We start from the raw sequence: 26,423 nt of genomic DNA, 5'->3' as shown, positions 1-26,423 counted from the left end.
CGTCCCCGTGGGTAGAAGATATAAGTAATGATTTACACCTGCCCTGATTTTTTCACACTTTCTATTGTATCTTCGCTCCTATTAGTCGCAGCGTGATGGTTTATAGCCTAAAGCTTTTCTCAATGAATGGTCTATTCACCACAAAAATTTATTCAATTTGGAGCAGTAGTTCCTGAGATTAGCGCGTTCAAACAAACAAACAAACTCTTCAGCTTTATATATTAGTATAGATTTTACTTAGAACAATCTATTTTTTCCGTCAAGCAGTTTTTTTTAACAGTATTGGATAAGTATTTACTATATTGCACGTCAAAGAATTTTGTATTAGAATTTTTTAGATGAGAGAGCTAATGACGTCACTCGTCGGTAAAAGGTTTTAACTACTGAGTCATCATTTATTTTGATTACACGACAAAAACCAAAAAGGAATCAATTCGATATTATTTGAAAATCTCGCTTAGCTTTTTATTAAGCGACTTCAGAAAAGGAGGTTATCATTTAGTCAAATATTTAATTGAAGTCTCAGTATCGCCAGACATTAAAACAAAAAAACTACCAAAATTTTCGAAGCTGACCTCATAAAAGCGTATAAAAATGTGAAATATTTCAAAATATTATTACAGAATTAGATAAACTTCAATCTTTATTCATTAATAGTCATATCAAATCTCTCAATAAAATTACAATGTAACAAATATCTTTAAATACAATAGCAATATGAACCAACAAAAAAACATTAATATACCGCAACAAAAAACCATTTTACAAATGTTTCAATTATGATATGACTGTGACTGATTGTACAATTTTGTATGCAGTAAATAAAAATCATATAAATTGAGCTACGGATCCCACAATAAAAAATAGCAATCAATTACCAAAGATATACCTCTCAAGCAAAAATGAATTCTATTTGAAAGCAAATAGAGTCGATTTTTATATGAGGTTATTGTGGTACGCTTCCCGTTAAAATCAAAATAACCGAAAGTTAAATTGAGCTTTATTCATTGGAAATAAGAGTGCAATTCCAATGTATGGGTAAAAATTTCAAAATCAAAGTTTTGTGTGAGAAAAATCTATGAGTGCGAAATTTTTGAACGTATTGTTTTTAAGTACCATGATTCAAATTCAATTTTATGAGGTGTTTTTGTGAAATGAACGACACGAACGGTCTTTATTGTGGGAAGCTGTGAACGAGTGAGTGAATTAATGAATGAACGAATGAATGATTACGATCGGGTGTTATAGAGGGTAGTAGGAAGTCAGATGTTAATCAAAGATATTATAAATAAAAGTATCAAAGCAAGGTGTGAATGAAATAAAACCGTTAAGTTTTTTAACTAATATTTATTCCTTTCTATAGCCATTAACGTTCTTAATAAATCGTCGTTACTAAATCACACTATACGATAATAACAAGAAACAGAAACGTTTGTATGTTAGTTACTTATTAAAGCTGAAACGGCTAGACCAATTTTGATTCAATTGAAGTAAATTTAAATCTTTATTAGCGAGTACCACCGTGAACAATAAATCAACTTTGCTATAATACCAAAAAACCAAATACAGCAAAGTTAATTAGAAAGACAGATACCAAAATACGAGGGATAAAAAAAAAATGACTTTGCAACTTCACACTCTGAAATTGAATTCCCAACTGTTTACCAAAAGAATTATATAAAATAAAAATTCAATTCTAAAAACTAACAATTCTATAAAAGTTTTCGACATTTCAGCTCAGTAGCAAACATTAATTCTCTTTCACAGTAAGTGGTAACGAATGGAAAGATTTATCGTTTAAAAACTACGGTTATTTTAACGTTAACATTTTAACTCTAAAAACATGGGAATACTGGAACCGAAACTATTTACTATTATTACTTTTAACCGAGTTTAAAAAAGAGGGGTTCTTAATTTATTTGCATTTTTTTTGTTTGTTGTCATAACCTCGGATTTTGTTGATTCTTTTTCATTTAATATAAAACAGCTGTCATCCTGTCCCATAAAAATTTCATCAAATTTCTCTTGTAGTTTTTTTTTTGCCAAGTTTTTTGCTTGTAATTTGGGATTTTTTTTTGTTAATCGAGTACAAGGTACCGGGGTCTTTGTAAAAGAGTTTTGCAGTTATACAAGAGAGATATTTACCTATCTTTTTTCATAAAAACAAACATTCGTGGATGACACAAACGTTTGTCCGACGCGGGGCTCGAACCCGCGACACGTCGTGCACAGTATTTAGCGTGGTAAACTCAACCACTAGGCTATCCATGCAGTTAACTGTGTATTCAATGATGATCATTGCCATCAAGTCTACGAGTAAATGCAGGGAGGCCTACGTATCCAGCCATCATTATTTATGAACCATCTAACCCAAAAAACAAAACATCAATCTTACCCCGAGTTATTTTTATATTTATAAGGGGTGTTACACTTTGTATCGTCTGATAACAAACGTGTTTCAACATGAAATATGGTTCGAGTCAAGTAACTTTCGTGACGGCTATACTGTTGCGGAAGATGCGATATTTCATCATTATGACAGATCAACTTTGAGATCTTTTAGATGAATTTTCATCTTGTATGGTTTGCAACGTTCAACGGATTATTGGAGTTAAAGGAAATGTTATTTTGTGAACAAGCGAAAATAGTCAAAACGATGACTTGTTTGTAGAATGCAATTTATTTATTTCGTTACTCTATAACTACGGTAGCGCTGTCCTTCAGTTTGACACCAAGCTGTATCTCGCGAATGAGAGGAATACATACGATTCTTTTAACGACATTTAGCACGGTCGGAAATTTGATAGCTGGCATTTTTATACAAATAGAGAAAATTCCACATTTTGCATAGCATATTAGACTTGTTATAGCTTCATCTTTTACTGTATTTAGTAATTACAATTCTGACAACCCGTGTTTCTATACGCCACCATATTATCTAGAAGAAATAGGTTGGGGAGGTCTGTTGAGCAGTCGGTCTACCTTGACTAGCCTGTTGATTTAGAGGCTAGCTGCCCTGACTGCTATACCGGAGGTCGCGGGTTCGATTCCCACGGATAAATAACACCCAGACACAAAAAAAAAAACGTGCTAATTATACAAATATTTTTCCTGTGTCTGGGTGTTATTTATCCATATTTTTTAAATATCTTATAAAACACTATACCTAGCTTATAACTTATAATTATATCTAAGTATGATGATCAGTTATCTACTACTTATAATACAAGCTTTGCATAGTTTGAAACTAGATGGCGCTGTATATATTATATGGAATATAGTATTTTGTATTTAATACAAAGTCCATTTTACTCCCGTAAGAAAGAAAGCTGACCCCAACATAGGTTGTGTAAATGGGTAGAAATTCATTTGTTTTGTTGTCTATACCGCTATCGGGTATGTCTTGAGCACGTCAAGCTCAATTATGTTGTGTTTACCGCTTAATAACTTCGTAGCGATAAGGTAAAGCGGTGATAACAAAGGTTGCGAAATTGATGGGTGGGTCAATTGAAAAATAATTTGACGTCGTTTTTTGGATTATTGAATTAATTTTTCGTTGTACTCTTTATGTTTGTTTTTGTGTTGGTTCATCTACTTTATTAGCTTATTAACGTCTCATATCTTATGTGCAAGACATTTTAAAACATTATAAGGAAACTTGGATCCAAATATTGGTTTCTGAAATCACCAACCCGCAGTGAGTTAGCATGGTGAACAGCGCTCATACAGGAAGAGACCTGTGCCCAGCAGTGGGACTAATATGCTAAGTATTATAAGAAAAAAAAACTCAAGTATCTACTAAGTAAAGTTAAATATCAAGCAAGTTCGTTCATAAAACCTTAAAACTTCTGTTAGTGTCACTGATAACTAACTGCGCGAAAACAAAAAAAAGAAAGGAATTTTCCGGAAAAAGCACCCAAAAAAAACAACCAATATTTTAACCTAAACCGCAAGTAAATATAAAGACTAAACAAAGCTCTAAAACACATAAGGATGATCGTTTAAATGCAATATGGCCGCGTAGAGACTTAATTCGCCGGAACAAAGGAAACCCATTAACAAATATAGTAGAATATCCTTTAAGGCATGTAAAACAATTCGTTTTTAGGGTTCCGTAACCGAATGGTAAAACGGAAGTCTGTTCTAAAGGCCCGCTGTGCGTCCGTCTGTTTACCAAGGCATCTGATGAATCGTATTAACTAAATTGATGAAATGTTTTATAGATGATGTATTTACGTAGCTGCTATACTAACAAATAGCAAAAAGACAGAGGTAAAGCAGCGGTTGGTACGGTCATGAATGGGATGGAGGGTTATTATTGGATATACCCGATATTTCGACTAAAAAAAAGTTTTTGAGTTGATATTGTAGACAAAAATGTAAAGTAAAAAAAAAAGAATTGCGACTCCAAAAATGGCCACCTAGAAAAACACAAAAAATGATAATACACCAACAAACAAACAGGTCTTCACAAAGGTCCTTCAAAAACTCTAAAGTATGACGCAATTCACAGAAAAACCGATATTTGCGATACCACCCAGAAACAGCCAGAAGCATGACATTTAAGTAAACAAGTGTTTCTACTCAATCACACACAGTTAACACATCAATAAGGATTTCAAGATAATATTGAACTGTTTTTAAGCACATCTTTATCGCAAGAAATCATTGTAATTCATTAGCTGTTGCCTGCGGGCTCGCTTGCTACAAAATGATGCGAAAATGATCCCACGGGAATCGAGATAAAACCTCTATCCTATGTATTAATCCTAGTTATAAACTATCTGTGTACCAAGTTTCGTCTAAATCCTTTCAGTGGTTTTTGCTTGAAGGACAAACAAACATTTAAATTACAAACTTTCGCGTTTTATTGAGGGATTATTTTTGTACGCAAAAAAAATGTGTTATTTACTTTATACATACATCCGTATAGCTTTATTACACCTTGAATTAAATCTTTAGTTTGGAGAGAGTATGTCATAATAAAAACAGGTCAAGTGGGAGTCGAAATGGCAATTTTTAAGCTAAGGATACAATCTGGCGACAGACAAACGCACAAGCGGATACTATAAGTTTCTTTATAGTGTTTTTTCATATGCAATCCAGATTCCAGATATGATAATCAGGACTGCACGGATAGCCTTGTGATTGAGGTCACCACGCATAATACCCGCGTAGGACAAGCATTCGTAGATCACACAAATGCTTGTCCTGAGTCTGGGTGTCTTTAAGGCCTTTAAGCATGTGACTTGAAAGTTGGTGAAAAACCCGCGACACAAGGATTAAAATTTCTTAAAGCGGCAGTTTAAAAAAATGGGATCAATTTGCTCCTACTATTCTATACGATCAATCAATGTACAATAAGCCTGATTGTGTAAATTACAGTACTTATAAGTACAAAAAGTCATTTCGATTTCATTGAATACTTTCTTCCACAACTTAAATATCGCTCCTTAAAAAGTGTGAAAAATAAATCGATGTCTTATCCATATAAGTCTCGCGTGTACAGTCGGCGACAAAAGAACATCGAGCTGTCAATTAGAGGTCTTTAGATTATCTGAGAGTTATATATGGTGTGATTATATCGGACGAGTTTCGGGGATTCTGGTGATTAAAGTTATTTTTGCGGTAATATAGTGGTTTCGATGAATTTCGTTGATTTTTTTGTGTTTGTATGTAAGAAAGTGTTGCTATAAAATTGGTGGTAATTTTCGTTAACAGAAATTGTGTAAGATAGAGGTGGAGAGGTGTTTAAGAAAAGGCCTTTGCCCAGTTGTGGGACAGGCAGTAATAAAACTGTTGGAGAGTGTCGATTTTTGGAGTTGCAATCAGTAGTTTTGGTGCTGTATGTTTGTTTTAAATATGTTTAATAAGCTTTTTAAGTATTTTTGATTAGTTATTCGATGAATTAACAACATTTCTTTTAGATAGACGCTTTAGGAAGTCTGATGTTCATTGCTATGTTTAGTATTTTAATTGTTTAATTGAAAACAAGCAAATTTCTTTTACTCATAGAATATTTTTTTTTACCTAAAAACATCACCCTGTACCTATTTAATATATTCCATTAATACCTATCAAATCACTTTTCAACTTACATACCCAAATCGATACAAAACCAAACGTCTAAATAGAGCAGATAATCCCATAGTGTTAGAGCAAGATGGCAAAACTATTCTCTAAGAGTGAGAGAGACGGGTATACCTAAGATATGCAAGTCACGGATGAATATCTGGATCGGTAATGATACGTCAATCAAATGAGGAGCGAAGACTTGTAACCATGGGAAATAGAGATGAAAGGAAAGAGGATTTTATCATCTGTTAAGGATATTCCTTGCACCCCGTTTGATTCGAGTTATTCTGATCTCAAAATCATAGTAGGCGACCTTTTTGACTGGTAGAGTAGTCATTAGTGCCAATACTTGGTTGCTATGAAAATAAAGACTGAACATGTGCGAAGTTTTCATGTTTTAAAAACCTTTTTGGTTCAAAAAGTTACGACTGTAAAACTAGTTAAGGAGGATTGCGAAGAAAGGTTTACAAATACAAATCTTTTTATTCGTCAATGCAGGAGTACAATACAAGAGGTGTTAGATTTACAGGAGGTTCGCAACATTGTGCCTGCGGGCATACGAAAATTATAGACGAGAATTACCTATATTCTATTGATCTACACATATTCGTAAAATTGTCTGTACGGATAGCCGAGTGGTATAAGATCACCACGCCAAATTCAATGTGTGTGACGTGTCCCGTGTTCAGTCCCGCTAGGACAAGCATTTGTGTGATCCACGAACGCTTGTTCTGAGTCTGAATGTCTTTGCATAATTGTGACTTGAATCGTCATCATAACAATCTAACCGGTAATAGTCTAACCGGATTCAGCTAAGTACCAATGTTTACAAGGAGCGACTACCTATCTGACCTTTTCTACCCAGTTACCAGGGCAACACGATGCCCCTTAGACTGGTTATCAGATTATCTAGCTTCTAACTACCCTAATGACATTAAAAAAGAAGTAATGACAGCCGGGACAGCCACAATTTAACATGCCTTCCGAACCACGGAGGAACTCGTTATGACAAATATGATCACCCATCTACATACCAACCGTTTCAAGCATAGCTTAAACTGTGAATGATCTGTACATTCAGTTATAGCTTAGCCACAAATGTGACTCGAATGTTTGTGAAAATCGCGACACAAGGATCAAATTTCTTAGTACGGGAGCTTCTATTTAAATCAACTGAAAATACATTAGTCTAACTCAAACTGTATCATGTGCAGTAATCTTCCTCCTTCCGTCTCCACCTTAAATAAGAGTCTATTTCACTCGACCTAACTTCGAACGAAGTTTAATTAATGTCTAATAAGCGCCTGTCTACTTAGCTAAGTTGGACTTAAGTTCGCGTGCGTCGATTCTCCAAGTGTGTCTTAGTAAAACTTTGTCTCATTTTGGAGTTTGAATAGTGATGAAATGCTTTTGGTGTTAACGGTTCCGTATTATTTAAGCGGGTATTTATTTTGTTGTATATGTTATGATTTCATTCTTTTTTTCTCTTTCGATTCTTTCGAATGATTTGTCAGCAATACTGGATTCATTCATGACTTCTCACTACAACTAATATATCTTCCCATATTGTCCCACTATTAAAATGATGCGACGGTTTACTCACGCGTATTTATCGGGCTTGTTCGACTAGTTTCGGACCCAACCAGGGTCCTTAATCATGAGCTAACGTAGAATCATCATCATGAATCATCCTCACGATAATTACTGTTGGGTAGAGACCTAATTCCACTATTTCTATTTGTTTTTAAGTCATCCTTCAATACATTTTACACACTCATATCTAACTATATAACTTCGCCTACATAAACCACGTAAACAAAACTATTTGATACACATTGCTTGTTTTCTTCATATAAAATGGATAGAACACTTACGATTGACGTCGATGGATATGTTCTCCGAGACGGGAGCTATCAACGGATCGGTTACCGCCTGCGGACAAACAAAACAAAACTTTAAAATAAAGTGAACAGAGTTGTGTTTTTAACGTACATTTGAAGAGCCGACTACTGCTAAATTCAACAGTGAAAATGCAGTTAGTCTTGTATTTTTATTGAAAGTTATAAAACATACAAATAAAGATTTAATTATTGTATTTCGTGAGCATTTAAAAAGTTTTCGAATTAAACAATTTTAGATTTGCAAAATGTGCTCGTATAAAAAATCTATAGACTATTAAGCAGAACAAGATTAATTTTGAATTAATCTCGTTTCAATTCTCAATTAACTTTTTTATTGAAAGTACACCTTCCTTGACTAAACAGTTTAGTTACCAGACTTTAATAGCTGATCATAACACATTAGTTACTATTTGGTACAAAATTTATCATATTTACCTGGCATGTGACGTCAGTACCGAAGTCAGATCTCTGGAGTCTGAAGGAGACGGTAGCCCTCGCTTCGGAGTTCGCCAAAAGAGCGTGGGACTTCCACCAGGACACACGAGCAGTTGGACGACCTGGATCAAAAATGTGACCATGAATGTAGGAAATAGAATGTCCACGTTTTTTTTAGGAGGAGGAAGACCAAAGAAATGTATCGATAATGTAAAAGACGATATGGCTGCAAAGAGTGTTTCTTGTGAGATGACGGCCGATAGGAAGGTATGGAAGAGGAAGACATGTTGCGCTGACCACAAATAACATAATTGGGATAAGGGAATGACGACGAGTTTTGACGGTTGTTTAAATAATATGACTATGGATAGAGAAATATGACTAAACTGCTTTTAGCAGATTTAGCAGAAGGACCACTTGAACTGATAAAGTTGACCATAAATTTAAAAATAATTTTGACTAAAATTTAGTTTGAAGTCGGGATTTCTGTTAAATTCCAAAAATGTCAATACCAAATTTCGAGTTCCCAAAATATTTAATGAAACCCACTCAATATTAAGTTTGCAATAAAGGCTAAATAATTACGTCTACTAAATAAGTCGTTTCTCAGAACGAACGTTTACAAGAAACTAATAATTTTCCACTCACTCGAAAACGAATTAAGCAAACCAATTTACAACTTTACAGTTTTCTGAAAGTTTCATTTTTGCTTTAAGAGTAGGAGAAATCTGCAAAAATTCACGTCTCTATTTTAGGTTCGAAGCAAAATATTTTCTCGTTTCGCCTTTTTGAACTTTTTTTAAGGATTCCTGCGTTTCCCAAAGTTTGTTCTAACGATTTAAAAGCTAGTTTGTGTTCTTTGGAGTTAGTTAATTGGGTTGGCTATAACTGGAAAGTCTCGGATGGTATTTCTTGTATTTTTATTTTGATATTTATACACGGTTGCCAACTTACAAGGGTATTTCGCACAGACATGTTTGAAGATTCTTCTGCTTTTTTTAATGATTTTGCTCTTTTAATAGGAGTATGAAGAATAATGTGGTTTCTGTAAGTCCAAGGCTCAGAAGAAAGTAGACACACGGTGATGAAACGACAGACCGCTTAAATTAATTTAGCGGTACGAATGTTGGAATTTTGGCTATATTGGCAATTAAAATTTCTTTTCTTTTCTATTTGTATCTTATAAATTACATATTTATTGAGTAAGTAAAGGAAAGCTCATTCTCTGATTTTATTTAGTTAATAGTTAATTATGCCACTTACATTTTTACGCTTAATATAGCAAAACATACAGCTACACTGATTGTAAGTATATAACCCGTAATGTGACATCTACCTATGTTTATAAATTTAAGAATATTCGATGTGAATTGCTTTAATTTGAAAAACAAAGGAAAACACAAAAAAAAACCTCTAGTATAACATGGCTTTAACATAAATTGATATTTACCTTACGTAAATAACCAGACTGCCAACAACTACACCTATATTATACCCCATTAAAATAAATTGCCCAACAGAAAAAAATTATTTAAAAAAATAACCTTCATACAAAATTCTCATCGTATTTATAAACGAAACCGACATAATTATAACGCGGGTACAAACGACCGACGTATATAATTGTATACATTACATTGTGTGAAGCTGTGAAGGGGTTGAGTAAATAAAAAAATCGTGTAAAACACTGGGGTGCGGTGTACCCTTGTCAAGTATGGCGGTTGGGTTGAGGTATAAGCGAAAGCGGTGAGCGTGATCAAATGTCTTCAAGGTTAAAATCTCTTGGATTTTCTCGAAGCAAACGCAAACTATATTTTCTCCCTTAAGATCTAGGGCTCAGGAATCCTAGATCTTATAGAAATACAAAGACGGAATAATAGGTTTTACATCTTCGTCTAGTTATCTACATATATTATATGCTGAGCTGGTATCGGGGTTGTGAGTCAACCGTTACTTATTACCTGATTATGAATCCGCCCCATAAAAGTTAAAATATTTCAAGGGGATTTGAAGTTTTCCGCTGTCTCTTCTAAACCAACCACAATAGTATTGCGCGTGTATCGGACATTTTTCGTGAAAGCTTAGAATACTCCAGGGTAACGCTGATCCAGGATACTGCAGTATTCTGACGCAACTAGGTAGACGTCGGCAAGTTATGGACTAAATCACGAACGTATTCAATATCCTCATTAAAAGCTAAAGTTTTTATTCCGGCAATTATTTATTTAGGCGTACTTAGCAAGATTAGTTTCGGTTGCAACTGATGAAAAAATAAAATATTACTTTTTTAGTGTGAGCAACCCTTATCACTTAGGGGTATGAAAAATAGATGTTGTTCTATTCTCAAACCTACCCAATATGTATACAAAATTTCATAAAAATCGGTCGAACCGTTTCGGAGGAGTACGGTAACTAACATCGTGACATGGAATTTTATATATTAGAAGATAAATAGGTAGGTATTATTTGTTTGTAAGTTAATATGTAGGGGGTAATCTACGGAAGTATTGGACCTGAAAGGATCCTCAATGAAGAGGGAGGACATTACATACCTAACCAAAACCCACATACAAAGATATTACTTTAAAGCATAACGTGGATATTTGGAACCAGTCATATTAAAATTTTACCCGAAAATTGAATCCAAAAGTTCTCACAAAATATTCGATGCATTGAACAACATTGAACATTTTTCATTACATATTCTGTCACGTCACAACTCGAATATGATGTCAAACACAGCGCATGTTCACATGTTTTTAGAAATAATGGAATGTGAAACACCTGTTTCTAGAATCAGCATGTAATATTACGCTAGGATACTTAGTATTGGCAAAATTGAAATAATGGAAAATTAGGTATTTTTTGTCCATAATTTGGAGAGGATCTTTTTGGAGGAAACAATTGAGTAAAAAGTTTCTAAAACCACATTTTAAAGATTTTGACTATTTTAAATTAAATGCGCAGGTGGGAGAATTTTGATACCTCGGGTTAGACTGAAACCTGCAAGTCAAAACAAAAAGCTTAATTTGTTGACCGAGACACCAAATTGATTCAATCATTGTTACATATATATTTTATTATTTATACCATCGCGCTTCCACACCTTAAACCCTAATATAATATCTAATACAGTTAGCAACAGAAGTCGTTTAACCCAAACTAAATTACAAACAGCCGATATTCTTCATTAGCATGCAGAAATTCTGAAGACAACGATAGCACAACAGTAAATATCATTGAATTCGATGGGATTTAAAAATCAAATTGCGTTAACCAACTTCTGTTTCCCATTATATATCCTTCAGAGTTGTTTCCTTACCTCCAACAGCTATACAAGTAAGGTTGACTTCTGTCCCTTCATCATAAGGTCCTAGGACGCCTCCTCGAATCTCGTTACCTTCGTGGTTGAGGATTATCAGTCGCTCTGGTGGTACTGAGAAAAAAAACAAAGTTAATATTTATGACGAGAAGATTCGATCCCTACAAGGGAAAGTTAAATGAGACTACTAGGATTTAGGATATTTATTTAGGATACTAAATGTAAGAATTTAGAATCGTTAAAAAGCACTGAGCGTAGTGATTATCTCTCAACAATTCAAAGTTAGCGATCAGCTTGTAGTTTTACTTATCAGGAGCTTGCTAAAACCACACCCTGATGTTTCTTATCAAAATCTTATTACTCTTTCAAAACAAGTACTGCATTAGCTTTAATATGAAAGACTAACTCAATACTATAGAAAGTCTGACCACCAGTCTAACTAAGAGATATCGTGTTGCCCAGGTAACAGAGTTGAGGAGGTCCGATAAGCAGTCGCTCCTTGTAAAACACTGGTACTTAGACTGGAAGCCAACCACAATATGAAAAAAGGCTGGGTCGATGAGGACTCAATACTGTGATGTTAAGTACTTTTTACGCTTCCAAGGTTGGTCTTCTAAGAAAACAATTGTTAAGGTTTAATAAGAGAGGCACTTACTCAGTACTGTGAGGTTGAGTCGTGTGTTCTTCGTAGGTGACTTGATGAAATCCACGCGACATCTGTACTGGCCGCTGTCTTCTGGTCTGTAACAAGGGTATACATAATGAGTAAGAGAATATTCTGCTCTAGTAATATCACTTGAATATAAACAAGATGACTGGTGAGAGCCGAAGGTAGATTTCTATGGCTTTGGTGAGTCGGGTAGGCCTATGATGATGATGATGATGATGGTGATGCACTTAGGCAGAGTTATGATTTTCTATGCATTTGTATAAATGTGAGTTACTCTACGCAACTACTGATAGAGTAAGTAACACATTTTGAGGAAACCCGGATTCCAAATACTGGAATCTAAAAATCGACGTCTATCTAATCTTACCATCTCTATTTGCTAAGAGACCTGTGCCCTGCAGTGGAATGTATACCTTAATGATTGGCTGATTTGTGAATCTAAACTATTCAGGGCGTTACCCAAAAGCATACAAAAAAAGCCAATCGATCCAGCCGTTTAGGAGGCATTAACTGATATACACACACTTATATATTTGTTGAGATTAAAGTTGGAATTATTATCTTACCAGCCAATACCAAAAAAGACTTTTGTTAACATACATCAACCGTCCTAAAACATGTCACAAGAATAGCCCTATACCTCAAAACAATTAGAGCGGAAACATTCACTCAACCCTTTCCCACGCGTTCTTTCAAAAATAGTAACGCCCGGCATCTCGAATAGGCATAAAAAAAAACTCAATTGATCGATTAAATCGCTGTCATCGAATATCTCGATATCACATATCGATTCCATAAATTCTCTAAACCATTTTGAAGCAATAAATTGATGTTACTAATCGGAACGTATCGGGAACGAAACATAAAATCTGGGGAATACCAGAGCAATCCGTTTTATTTATTGATTTTATATCGATACGCAGAAGTATCGATAAAATAAATTTTATAGTGTGGATGTATAATTTTATTTCCTTTGCCTTTACATCAAATGTTACGGTTGAATATTTACGTTTTTGACAGTTATGTGTTAATGTTTGGTGATCAGAAAGTATACTACCTAATAGGTAGTCAAAATAAAATATTTCTTGTCGATATAATATTGCGTAGGATTTACAATGTAACTATCAAAAATACTTTATACAGACGTGTGACGCAATATTCGACTTTCAAAAAATCTAGCTTAAAATTAGCTTTGTAATTATATTTAAAACATTTCACTACTCTAAAGACGACAAAACAAAAATTACCAACAAAACTTATTAATAACTGAACCTTATAACCCCTACACCAAAACCCACACATCTAACCACTGTACCAACATCCCCTGGTCAGCATAATTACGTTAAACCCGTTTGTTATTATTTGGGAGCCATATTGCGGGACTTCTGTTGCCGCTTTAATTAATACCATGTTTCGTATTGTACCGACATACCTACACAATGTTGGGTATAATCTTTGATCTTATATTGAAGGCTGTCGAGCCTCTCATAACGTTGTTTAGGTATATTTTACCCGACTACGGCAGGAAAAAGAGGGTTATGATTTTGACTTGGATTGCGCTATTTTTATACGTCATAATGTTGAAGATATGTTTAAAGTTTTGCTGTTGGTCTATGCCTAAAATAAAACAATGGCTTATGACACGTTTTTTACTTATTACGACCAAACAACTGGACCGATTTTGATGATATTTGGTGATGTTACCAGCCCCAACTACTATACATTTCATCATCTTTGTTATTTTTTAATTTTGTGGTATAATGAAAAATACATATTCATTACTTTTTTAAAATCTGTCTGACTAAACAAGGACCTGTTTTACCACAACCACAGAAGTTCCCGGTAAATTACTTCACAGATTTTTCATACAAACAATGTCAAATCCTTCAATTTATCTGCCAGATAGCGGCTTATCAATGATTGTGAAACAGGCGCTAGTCAAATACCTCATTGCTAAATAATGGAAGTTATAACCTTACCTTAACTTAGTGAGAACCAGCACAGCAGGTCTGGTGTCGCTCCTGAAGGTGGCCCTCACTCCCAGGGTAGAGTCCGCCCAGTGTGACGTCACGCCTTCTCGAGTGTCCAATTAAAGTAATAATTGATTGGTTATTTAAGTGCATTTATTAAACTACCGATTTATTTTGAGGCATTATGAGGTTAACTAAACAGCAATAAACCTAATAAAAAATATGTGATAGCCAACGTAGCGAAGCCTAAAGATGTTTTTCATTTCATGGTTTTAAACAGTCAAACGAATACGACTCTACATAAAGTATTCAATTAATAGTGAAATAAATTATGAAGAATGTTTCAACCGTTTGCGGAATATAAACAACTATTTTGGGCCGTTTATTTATATTTTAAATGTGAATTAGCACTGTTTAATAAAATGAGGTATATGCTCGGTCTTTTTCCTATATGGGTTGGTCTTTAACAACGCCGTTTTCTGTATGTCAAATTGTCGATAACTTATTAAATAAACTTATTATATAAAAAATTTAACATTTTTATGATAACGTACATTTTATTTTGAAAAATCAAAGGTCATCAAGAATGGTGAAACGTAATGAAGTGGGGAACGTAATGACGTCACTTGTCGGTGCAAAGTGTACTGGTAAGTGACGTCAGACGAGATTTGAACGTACTGTATCAGTTATGTTTTTTGTGTAGGCTATTAATGAAGATATCCGTATTTATTTTGGACATCTATATTTCAGTCTAGTACCTACATTTGGAAATACACATGGGCAAATTAATTCATCTTTTCTTTAGTTTATTAGTGCGCTTATTTAGCTCGCCCGTTTCAAATCGAAAATTATCGAGAAAAGATAAACTCGAGATATTAAATCCTGGTTATAAACTATCTGTGTACCAAGTGTCGTCTAAATCCGTTCAGTGGTTTTGGAGTGAAAGTGGAACAAACATCCATACGTTTGCGTTAAAAATATTTGAAGGATTATTCCGTCATGAGCTTTTGACTACCTTTTCTCGATCACGTATAAACATAAACAAGATCAAAGTCCAAAATAACTAATGATTTCGCACAAGTATCGTAACAACTTCAACTAAAAAGTTTCAAATATTTCCAAGTATTTTCCGCCAAGAATTTCCTAAGTTGTTTCAACACTGTTTGGAAGGTAACGCAATTAATTTGGTGTAAGATTTTTTTAAGAAAATGTATGTTTTAGACTTTAATATTAAGTTTAGCTGTAGTGGAAAATATAACAAATTGGCTTTTAGATTTAAGAGCTTTATAATGTAATATATTTAAGTTCTCGCTTATCCAGGGGTCGTCAACATTCCAAGCTAGTGTTGGAACAAATTGCACTAAAAACATTAATTTTAAACTGAGATTTCATTTCCCTTTGTCAATACACAAATGAATATAATAATAATTTTAAAATATATGTATACTTGCGGTCCCTTTTGGCTCCGACCGCGTGGAATATCGTAGTAAAGCAGAATCCCGTTTTTTTATTAAGTTGTTAATGTTACTGAGTTCCTTCTAATCCCGCCAAGTCAATGTGTGTCAATTTCATGAATTACAGTTAAGTTTTTCGCGAGAAAGTGTAACAGACAAACTTACATTTACATTTATATTAGTAGAGATACTGCAAATGTTGTAACCCAATACATAGCAACACGAAAAACCTAATAAACACACAAGTATTACATAAAACATTCATCAAACAGAACCGAACCCGTTTTGAATCACATGCCATCCACTTTAACCCAATTACATACGTTCGTTAACCCTTAAAAGCCACGTTGGTCGATCTAACCCAAATCCTCTGATCACGACTAAGCCTTGTTCGAAAAACGGTCAATGTTAACAAGATTTGTATTGAAAGGGTTCCGTATCATACTACAAGCTACACAAAGATTGCTTGAAAGTTTTTTATTGTTTGTGCATAATGTTTTGACGAAAATATTTAAAAAAAATGGATTTATTACACCTTTTTTAAATACTTTTATTTACTTATGCATTGCTATTGCCAGCCACTCCATCCGAGGGGGCTTTGATTTTAGCTGCAATGCATGTTTGAATGATTAGTTACGCTTCTTTTATTGTCGAGAAAAAAGGATTTCAGCTATCTTTGTGCCAATTTTCATCAAAAAAGTTTAGCCGTTTAAGTGTTAAGAGTTAATAAACACGTATTACCTACTTGAGCACACTTACAAAACGTTTTATTTTGGATCATCAAATTAATCTCTCACTCCTATGAAACTTGATACCTGAACACACATTTTCTCTATGTTGCCTATTGTGTACCATTATTCACGTTTACGGAACCCTAAAAAAATCTCTCTATGACAGCGGCAGGAAGCGTTTGACATCACGAACATGGAATCCAAATTGACAGATTATAGGGATTAATGTATACTGGTATTGTGGACTCCTTAATTCTTTATCGGTGTTTTAATAACGTGTACATTTAAAACGTTCGGTCCGATAGGCGGACAGCCGGCGGTTTGGGGTTAAGTGTGGAAGCGGATGTTTTGTTCTGATTTAAATTCTTAATTATTGTAAAGCTAGTTTGAGTATGGGATATTGTTGTGGAATGAAATTGGGGTCTGATGGGTAGGTAGTAAAATATAGTTTGAATTGATTCTTGTAAGATCTACGCCATAACTAAAAACGCCGCGTCAGCTCATGATTAAGGACTCCGGTTGGGTCCGAAACTAGTCGGGCAATCCCGAATATACGCATGGCTAAACCGTTGCATCATTTAATAATATATTATCTTCTTCATGTTTTTTTTGCACCTAGCGAAAACAAAACCATTTAAAAACCGAATAGCAAAATCCCTTTAAAATAATAAACACTCTTTACATCAACAACTTATATAATATGATCATCCTAAGACTAAAGATTCTCGCAAATTCACTAATGGATTTAGCGCAGTACCCCACCCGCAACTATACACTGTTGGCAATACAGGAACAAACAAAAACTTCGCTCTTTGTTTTAATGTACAAAGTTTTGATCGTCTCAATTTTCAATTCGTTTTTATGCGGTACAAAAGTTTCGTTTATGGTACATATAAACTTCTCATGGTGTGTGAAACTATAGGTCACTGTTTATGGCCTAAGTTGGTACTGTTTTGTTTTGTTAACTTATATAAGGGAAGGGAAAATGTATGTTATTTGACTAGTCTGTTTGCAAGCTACGTTTCTTTTTTATATTTATTACTCTCTTAGGTTTGGCTTCTAGACTTATTATTAGCTGTTTTACATGAAGTAACCACGTTAGAATACCTTTTAGGGTACCTTCCCTGTACCTGATAAGGATTTGAATGGTATGGTCATTTTTTTTTAATTTTTATGCCACTTTCCAATTTTCTCCAAAAAGGAGGAGTTGTAAAATCGTCTTTATTTCTTTTTATCTATATTACCCTACAATTGTACTGGATGAACCGTTTTTTTGTTGATTCTTGTTTCATTTAACGTGAAATAGCTGTTGTCGTAGAAAAAAATAACCGATAGTTTTTATTTACCGTCGTTTGTTTGTTTTTGTTCTCCAGAAAAGTATTATTTATGTCCGTCAATATGTACTACACTGGAGTTAAAACCACTTAAATTCTTGCATTCATCCTTACTAATATTATAAATGCGAAAGTAATTCTGTCTGTCTGTTACGCTTTCACGTCTAAACCACTGAACAGATTTTAATGAAATTTGGTATAGAGATAGAGTTGACCTTGAGAAAGAACAAAGGATAGTTTTTATCCCGGACTTTCGAAGAGTTCTCTTGGAAACGCGATATAACCGACCTCGACGCGGGCGAAGCCGCAGGCGCAAAGCTAGTCACTTATAATCAGACAATTGTTTCTCCTACAGCCTATATTGATGTTCCATCTACATCTAAGACTATTTCAGTAGATGTCCAATTAATCCCCAATCTAATCGAGGTAGGACAAGTCTCGCTAATCCCAAATCAATAGTACGCTTCGATAATATTATCGTAGTGGGAATTGTGCCTGGAATCTCTTCAGGTATTAGATGGGTCTGAAGTTGTCTGAAATGACAAGTGATATTATGTAGATGACAGCGTGAGCTCGTGATTAAGGACTAAGGCTGGGTCCGAAATTAGTTGGTATAGTCTGATAAATGCGTGTGAGTTTACTGTTATTAAATAAATAACGAGCGCACGGATAGCGGAGTGGATGAGGTCACCACGCCAAGCCCACTGTGCGCGACGTGTCGCGGGTTCGAACCCCGCGTAGGGCAAGCATTTTAATGATCCATAAATGCTTGTCCTGAGTCTGGGTGTCTTGTGCTTGTGATTTGTATATTTGTAAAAGCCCGACGGTAAAAGGATTTAATTCTTTAGAACAAAGTCGTATCAAAAAAATGTGGTTTAAACATAGAACAGATTTTTATACACCAAACGAATCACAGCTTCCAATTTGATTAAATAGATGAATATGAAAATTTTTAATCATTTTTAATGTAATGTACGAAAAAAAATGGTATCCAAAAAGAAAATATTAATTTGCCTACATTTGGACACTACAAACAACAAAAGAAAAAAAAGCTGTCATCATTACCGTGTCAATTCATCAGTGGATCAATTCAAATCAGTCTAAACGCACATTGGCTTACCATAGCGGCACATTTGATCTAAACAGGGTATTAGGAGATAAAAACGCGTATCTCGAGCGGATTAAACGACCGACGAAGTGGAATTACTATAGAAATTCAATATCCACGTTTTTACATAATAAGTGATTATCGCTACTGTTTTGAGAGGTCACTGGCAGGATTGTTAAGGCAGGAGTCAAATATTTTAGACCCTATTTTAACTATCATTGGGCCAAAGTCACCACACTATGGGAGCCAGCGGATGGACGGCGTCGTCATGGGCGACCTAGGAAGCGGTGGCGAGACGACCTCAACGCTTACCAACCAGGCTGGTTCCATGCGGCCCAGAATAGAGAGTCGTGGAAGGATTTGGGAGAGGCCTTTGCCCAGCAGTGGGACACACTGGACAAAGTAGGAAAGGAAAAAAAAAATTAACTAAAGATAAAGTCAGCTTCTCCTGGGCTTGTGATACAGGACGTCCGTCGGATGTGAAAGAGTTGCCCCGGTACCCATAGAGCAAGGGACATGGATGAGTTTTAGACGGTAAAAGTCTGACACTCCCTTCCGCTCATTAACAAAGCAAGAGGAGTCATTTGATAATGACTCAACCAGTACAACAGATTTTTTGCGATGAAGGTAGAGCTCGTAAAAAAGTTATTCATTTTTGTACTTTATTTACGTTAAGAATGCTTTTTTTTACACTCCTATCGCAATATAGAATTTAATCGCGTGTTTTCACAAGATTCACATTTTGATTTGCAAACATTCAAGACAATTTCACAAAGACACCCAGACCCAGAACAAGCATTCGTGGAACATACAAATGCACACTTATGCGAGGATCAAACCAGCGGCACGTCGCGTCGTGCACAGTGGGTTTGGCGTGGTGACCTATACCAGACTTTGGCAGCATTTTCTGGGTACTTGGCCATTCACAATGATATGATAGAAAATCGCGATCTTTTATAGTACAAGAAAGTAGACGACAATTATTATAATTAATTCAACACAAGTACAACGTTAATGCCAATTAATCTGTACCTAAATCAATTGATTATCACGAACACTCCGTATTACATAGACGCTTGGCACTTATACATCAAAGTGTCACTATCCTTGTACGTGGCACCAATCAGTACCAACCTGTCACTAGTGATTGGTATTCATCTTGTCGTCAAGTAACAAGCCTTGGTTCCAATACAAAATATTAAGAAGGTCAAGTGATATTTTCTAGATTTTTTTTAACATATTGCAGTAATTGTTTGATTAAATAATATAATTAACATAGTGAAGTTTTTTTTTAATAGACTTGTAAAGTCTTATGTCTCCTAGAATTAGACTCGCCATAGATTAATCGGTATTATCACACAACTATTTCAATATGAAAGAAATACGTGATCGTGTTTGTGTGTGCTAATATTTGTTTCCTCTTCACGTCCAAACGGATTCCTATGAAATTTTAAGTGTCTGTAGCTGATACTTTGGATAACCACATAAGCTTACATCTTTGGCGAAGGAAGGTTATATTTTTGCAGCTACAACCGACAACCATGTGTGTAACAAACCAGTTATCGAATAAAAATAATAAAGAAAAATATAAAAATAAACCAAAAACACTTTTTTTTGTAATAACTAATTGACATTTTTCAGAATACATTCTAATTATAAAAAAAATATCGTCAGTGTACTCATGATGTTTCACAAGCAAATTATTCTAAAACTAGCTGTTGCCCGCGACTTCGTTCCCGTGGGTAGACGTTATAAGTTATGATTTATACCTGCCCTGTGTTTACCCATTTTCCATTGTACCTATCTTCGCTCCTATTAGTCGCAGCGTGATGGTTTATAGCCTAAAGCCTTCCTCGATGAATGGTCTATTCAACACAAAAAGATTTTTTCAATTTGGACCAGTAGTTCCTGAGATTAGCGTGTTCAAACAAACAAACAAACTCTTCAGCTTTATATATTAGTATAGATAATAAAAACTGAGTTTTCTGCCAATTTCTGCTATGTATCCCCTTACACGATAGAAGCTCATGTAATTTTCGTGTTCACAAGACATGGGATTAATTACGTTCGTCAAGTTTTAAGGTTTCATGCGTAAAGAACGGCTTTTAATTAAAGGATTGCTTTTCGTGTTTTTGCCTAGTGCTATAGTGAACGGGTTTATAGGGATCAGAAGAAATGTTCTGAATTTTGTGGTTGAAGATAGTTTTTTTCTCAAATGAAATTACAAAATTCACATGAATTCGCTTTTGATGATTGAATGATAATAATCTTTTGTTTATTTTATAAAATTGCGAAAACATCGCGGGTAGATGTGAAAGTAAGTAACTTTGAGTAATTAAACTTATTTTCAGAATTATTCTAAAAAATCTAGCTCTTAGACGGAAATAAAAAATTTACTTTGTTTATATAGTTTTATAAAATCTTTGCTGTAAAATAGAAAGCGGTAAAGTGCGGGTTAAATTTTCGATACTGAGAGTTTCAGGGCGTGGTTGAAAAATAGGAATTTCAAACAAAGCTTGATCACCCATCAAGGTTATGACCGTACCAACCGTAACACCACTAAAGCTCTAATCCAACAGTACCCATTTTCCTTAAAACGGTAACTCTACACTAATCCTCCCCAAATCGATTGATTACGATACATCGACTTAAGGTATCTGGGTAGCAGGTATCAAGTAACACGACCTCTCAATCAGACCGCATCTAACGTATAATTGTATACGATCTCAAATCGATCGATTTGAATTGAGTCGAGTGTTATCTTTGAGTCGAGGGCTCTTGTCTCGGAATTTTTGATTAGTCATTATTTTGGTTATGATGAGGCTATTATTAATGAGAATTTGTTTGAGATGTTTAGTTTATAAATATTTGGTTTATAAAGGTTTAAGATACTATTGAAAGAAAATAGATTGATTCAGTTTGTAAAGTTTAATTTATAATATGATTGTTTCATAAAGTAGGTACATACTCATCATATTATTTTCCCAAACAAAAATTAAAAACAGTTGGTGTATTTGGGGATATCTTCAAAAGCACGTGAATTATTTACTTTTTATTTTGAGCTGTGTATTAGATTGTTAATATGTAAATGAAGGATAAAATTTGATAATGTACGGCTGGATATAGAACTAAGGGTTAACAGGTTGACTGCCACTTGCAAAAATTGAAGGTCACCGGGAGGCCAAATATATTTTTTGTTTGATCGACTTTAAAAGTGATTATATAAGATTGTAATTATACTTAATTATCTATATTATGATATTTTACAGTATTTTAAATGAGGAGGGCAACTACACCGCACCGGTGCGTGCTAGGCACTGGGAATGAAATTTTCATTCTCAGTGCCAAAGAACGCACGGGTGCGGGTTATGAATTTATTACGTTTTTATGGTTAATTAGGAATAATACGCTTTTATTTATTTAAATGTGGTTTATATTAGATACTTCTTGCATTTTTGTAATGAAATAAACTGCAAAATCAACATTAATTTAGAGAAAAGTAAAACAAATAAATATTTTCTAATTGAACTTTACTTAGAAATGGCATTACACTTTGGCATCAATGTGAATAAAATATCTTATAAAACAAAAACAATCAGAGAAAAACGCAGAAATTATCAATCAACAATGTCATATTTAAAAAAGTTATAAAACCATGAATTATCACATTTACAGAGGAAGTTCTGAGTGGTAATTTTCAAAACATTCCACACAAAGTCCAGGTTTGTCAGGACAGGTGTCACAATACCAAGGAGAGTCAGTACGCTTTTTATTCTTGGTGCACTGACGGCATGTCTTTCGTTTGAGACGCCCATTTGAAGTAGTTTCAGTGGCTTTCTTTATTTTATGAGTTTGGGTATTTGAAGGTCTATTTCCTGGTACATTTTCGGGCAGCAGAGCATTTATGACATTCATGCGATAATCATAGAGAGACATTTTACGTTGCCCTGAATATTTATTGTACATCTTCATTGAATTCAAGAAAAGTAATTGGAATGTGTGGATGGCTAATTTTAGATACCAGCGTAAAGTTTTTCTTTCGCAAGGATAGTACGCTAGAAGCTGATCTTGCATGTCTACTCCTGACATGTAATCGTTATATTTCGAGATAGCTTCTGGCTTTTGAGTAACTTGGCCACGTTTATTTTGGACTGGAACCATTCTGTCTTTATACTGGGTAGTAATATACGTCACAACGCGTTTATCTTTCCACACGCCAACATGCACTCCTTCACGAAACATTGAGATATTTTCTCCTTTCTTAATATTTTTTTTCCTGATTTCCTGAGGATTTTCTTTCAAGTCTTTACGTAGAGTGCCCGTACAATAGGTGTTGTGATCAAGCAGCTTCTTCGCCAAACCAAAACTATTATAAAAGTTGTCCATGTACAATTCGTGGCCATTATTTAGTTTTCCCTGAAGCAGCTCCATGACAACTTTCTCAGCGTGACCCTTCCCAGATACGTCTGTATCTTTTCCACCTGCATAAACACGGAACTTCAATACCAATCCATCTGGTTCAGTTAGCATATATAACTTTATGCCGTATTTGTGGCGTTTATTTTTGATGAACTGCCGAAAACTCAGTCGCCCTCTCCATAGCACCATACTTTCATCCAGAGATAATTGTGCTGCAGGATAATAACATTCAGTCATTTTGTTGTTGAAGTAATCAATGACACTTCTAACCTTGAACATTGGATCCTCACTTTCTTCCTCTGAGGTAAAATGCAAACATCTCAGTATGAGGAGAAATCTGTTTCTGCTCATTTGTTTCCCAAAAATTGGAATTGAAAACAGCCTATCTTTTTTCCAGTAATCCTGTAAACGACTGAGAGGGATAGTTCCCATGTGGAACAGCAAACCAAGGAAAATTTTCAGCTCGCAGACAGTGACCTGTTTCCATCCAGAAATCCTGGCAAAATCTCTACTTCGTCTGCTTGAAACTTCCTGATTATGTCTACTTATCAACCTCTGTGCCTGTGCATTTGTCTCAGTACAAATCATCGTCAAAAAATCTTCAGTAAAAAAAAAAATAAAATAATCAATAGGATTTGCTCCTGCAATTTCACCATAAAATTCGTTTGATTTTGTAAAATAAATTTCTCTCATCTCGCCAGTTGTAGTCCATTCAGCGGTTGAGCCTACTGCAGAGGGTTGGTTCAGCTGGGCTTGACCTTGAGTGTCTGATACAGATGGTGAGTTTGGCTGCAGGTCTTGATCCTGAGCTGTAGGTGACACTAATTGACGTGCTGGAGAGCGTAATTCGATATCTAAGGGGTGCTCCTCACCTTCACTCTCTGATGCTGACTCCTCGTCACCAGGCTGATAATCGTCTTCAGAATTATCAGAAAACAATACCTCTTCTATATCACTGTCGTGCATAATAGAAAACAATTGTTTTCGCTGCCTTTTAGGCCTAGAAGGGCCTTCTTCGCAATCCATTTTACTTGATATTTATTTCTGCATAAACACTCAACCGTCAAACATACGAAAAAACCAAAAACACGTTACGAAAATTTAAAATTTCAAGCGCAGTGCCGCTTCAAACACAACGTTCTTGGCCCAGTGCCGGCGCCAAACTGAGTGTATGAATCTACTACGGCGCGAGACCGCACCGGTGCGTGGTCGGCCTCTCGCATGGACACCCCTCCCCGCACCGGTGCGGGGGTGGCAGCGAACTTGTTAACTCGATCTAGTATTCCTAAACAAATGATATTTAAAGATCTGATAAAACATCTATATGATCGTTAGAATGGTCCGAATGACGTCAAGATTAAGTAGGACTTTTTCAGTGACTCCAGTTACGCGGTCCTATAGTGACATTCTTTATAGAAAGATATCGGCAAAAAAATCCATTACTTTTTTATTAAAAACAAAGACAAACACTTTTAATTAAGAACAAATAAACAAAACTAATACTATTAAATGATGTAACGGTTTACTCACGCGTATTTATCGGGGTAGCCCGACTAGTTTCGGACTCAACCGGAGTCCTTAATCATGAGCAGACGCGGCGGGATCGCGAGTCGAACTCGAAGTCGAAGTCGGGCTACCCCGATAAATACGCGTGAGTAAACCGTTACATCATTTAATAATGAATCAGTCTCACGATAGTTATTATAAAAAAAACTAATACTATAAAATATAATCATACTCACGTATATATCGGCGACTCGTGCCCCTGCTTGTACCATATAACGAGCCCCATGCGGTCATCCGGGAGAGCTGGTGTGACGTCACACGGTAGCTCCACACCGCCCCCTGTCGGCGCGTGGAGCGACTCGATCGAGGCTGTTGACAAAATGTGGAAAATTAGAGAGGAAATCTTTCTCAAGAGGAGCTCGTGGCTAAGCTATAACTGCGTAAGTGAATCGATCACAGGTTAAGCTACGTGGTTAGTCCGCAGATGGGTGACCATCTTTGTCATAGCGAGCTCCTCCGTGTTTCGGAAGGCACGTTGAATTGTGGGTCCCGGCTGTTATTTATACATTTTTGGCAGTCGTTAAAGGTAGTCAGAAGCTAAGTCTCACCACCAGTCTAACCAAGGGGTATTGTGTTGCCCAGGTAACTGGGTTGAGGAGGTCAGATAGGCATGGCTCCTTGTAAATCATTGGTACTTAGCTAAATCCGGTTAGACGGGAAGCCGACCCCAACACAGTTGGGAAAAGGCTAGGCCGATGATGAGAGTAAATATTTTTGCTGAGGTTCCACAAACATTCAAGTAGATGACTTGAATGTTTGTGGCAAAGAAAGCTAGCCTAGCAAATAAGCGCTTGTGGATCACACAAATGCTTGTACTTGAGGGTCGAACCCGCGACTCGTTGCGATATTGAAATTTGGCATGCATATAGCCATTGACATGGAAAAAGCCTAAGGGGATGTATTTCCATGGAAACGGGCACCACCGAACGCTGTAAACTGAGTCCACGCAGACGGAGTCGCGGGCAACAGCTAGTACGTTAAATTTTTGATAGTTGATAATTCAGAATATTATAAAAAGGAATTGTTTACAGTATTATTTAAAGCTTATTAATTCCTTTCTGTCATTAATGATATCGACAAAAGAATTGTACGTTTTTTTCTAAATTTCACGTCAGAACCAATTTCTTTACCTAATATTTTTTTATGTCCTTTTAGGTATTTTAACTCAATTAAGTAAAGAAATATTTTCATAAAAATTACGGAGAAAATTTTTACTGAATTTTAAAAAAAGTTACGAATTATTTATTCAAAACATAATTGGGTTAAAATTGAGTTACGTAATAAAGGAATTTATTGATAAAAAGAATTTGAAAAAAATATTAAATTGAACCGTTGTTCCTGTGATGTTTCAATAAAAATCTATAATATCTAATCTAATGTAAATAAATGTGTTTGTGAGTTTGTTTGTTACACTTTCACACAAAACCAGCGGAATATA

At 35.2% G+C, this 26,423-nt stretch overlaps 2 protein-coding genes across 3 annotated transcripts in view; both read right to left on the bottom strand.

Annotated features, from left to right (window-relative positions):
* LOC113507597 (nephrin-like) overlaps positions 1-25,384 on the bottom strand; it is a 49,139-nt gene extending 23,755 nt beyond the window's left edge. For both annotated transcript variants that reach the window (XM_026890446.1, XM_026890447.1), the window contains exons 1-6: positions 25,162-25,384; positions 14,383-14,493; positions 12,389-12,474; positions 11,734-11,847; positions 8,412-8,533; positions 7,950-8,007 (exon numbers count right to left, since the gene is read on the bottom strand). In XM_026890446.1, the coding sequence (XP_026746247.1) occupies positions 7,950-8,007; positions 8,412-8,533; positions 11,734-11,847; positions 12,389-12,474; positions 14,383-14,493; positions 25,162-25,211 (541 nt within the window). In that variant the 5' untranslated portion in view covers positions 25,212-25,384. The remainder of the gene's footprint in view (positions 1-7,949; positions 8,008-8,411; positions 8,534-11,733; positions 11,848-12,388; positions 12,475-14,382; positions 14,494-25,161) is intronic.
* Positions 22,165-24,683, bottom strand: LOC113507598 (piggyBac transposable element-derived protein 4-like). The gene is made up of 2 exons (XM_026890448.1): positions 24,525-24,683; positions 22,165-24,487 (listed from the first exon to the last, which is right to left on the bottom strand). Exon 2 carries the CDS (start codon positions 24,443-24,445, stop codon positions 22,670-22,672), a length of 1,776 nt encoding a protein of 591 aa, XP_026746249.1. The 5' UTR covers positions 24,446-24,487; positions 24,525-24,683; the 3' UTR covers positions 22,165-22,669.
* Positions 25,385-26,423: the final 1,039 nt, after the last annotated feature.

The sequence above is a fragment of the Trichoplusia ni genome, unplaced genomic scaffold, assembly GCF_003590095.1.
Source record: "Trichoplusia ni isolate ovarian cell line Hi5 unplaced genomic scaffold, tn1 tig00002950, whole genome shotgun sequence".
NCBI classification, from domain to species: Eukaryota; Metazoa; Arthropoda; class Insecta; order Lepidoptera; family Noctuidae; genus Trichoplusia; species Trichoplusia ni.
This window is presented reverse-complemented; position numbering and strand designations above follow the sequence as displayed.

Coding starts and splice junctions, on each gene's coding strand:
- LOC113507598 (XM_026890448.1), bottom strand. CDS start 24,445: ATGGATTGCGAAGAAGGCCCTTCTAGGCCTAAAAGGCAGCGAAAACAA.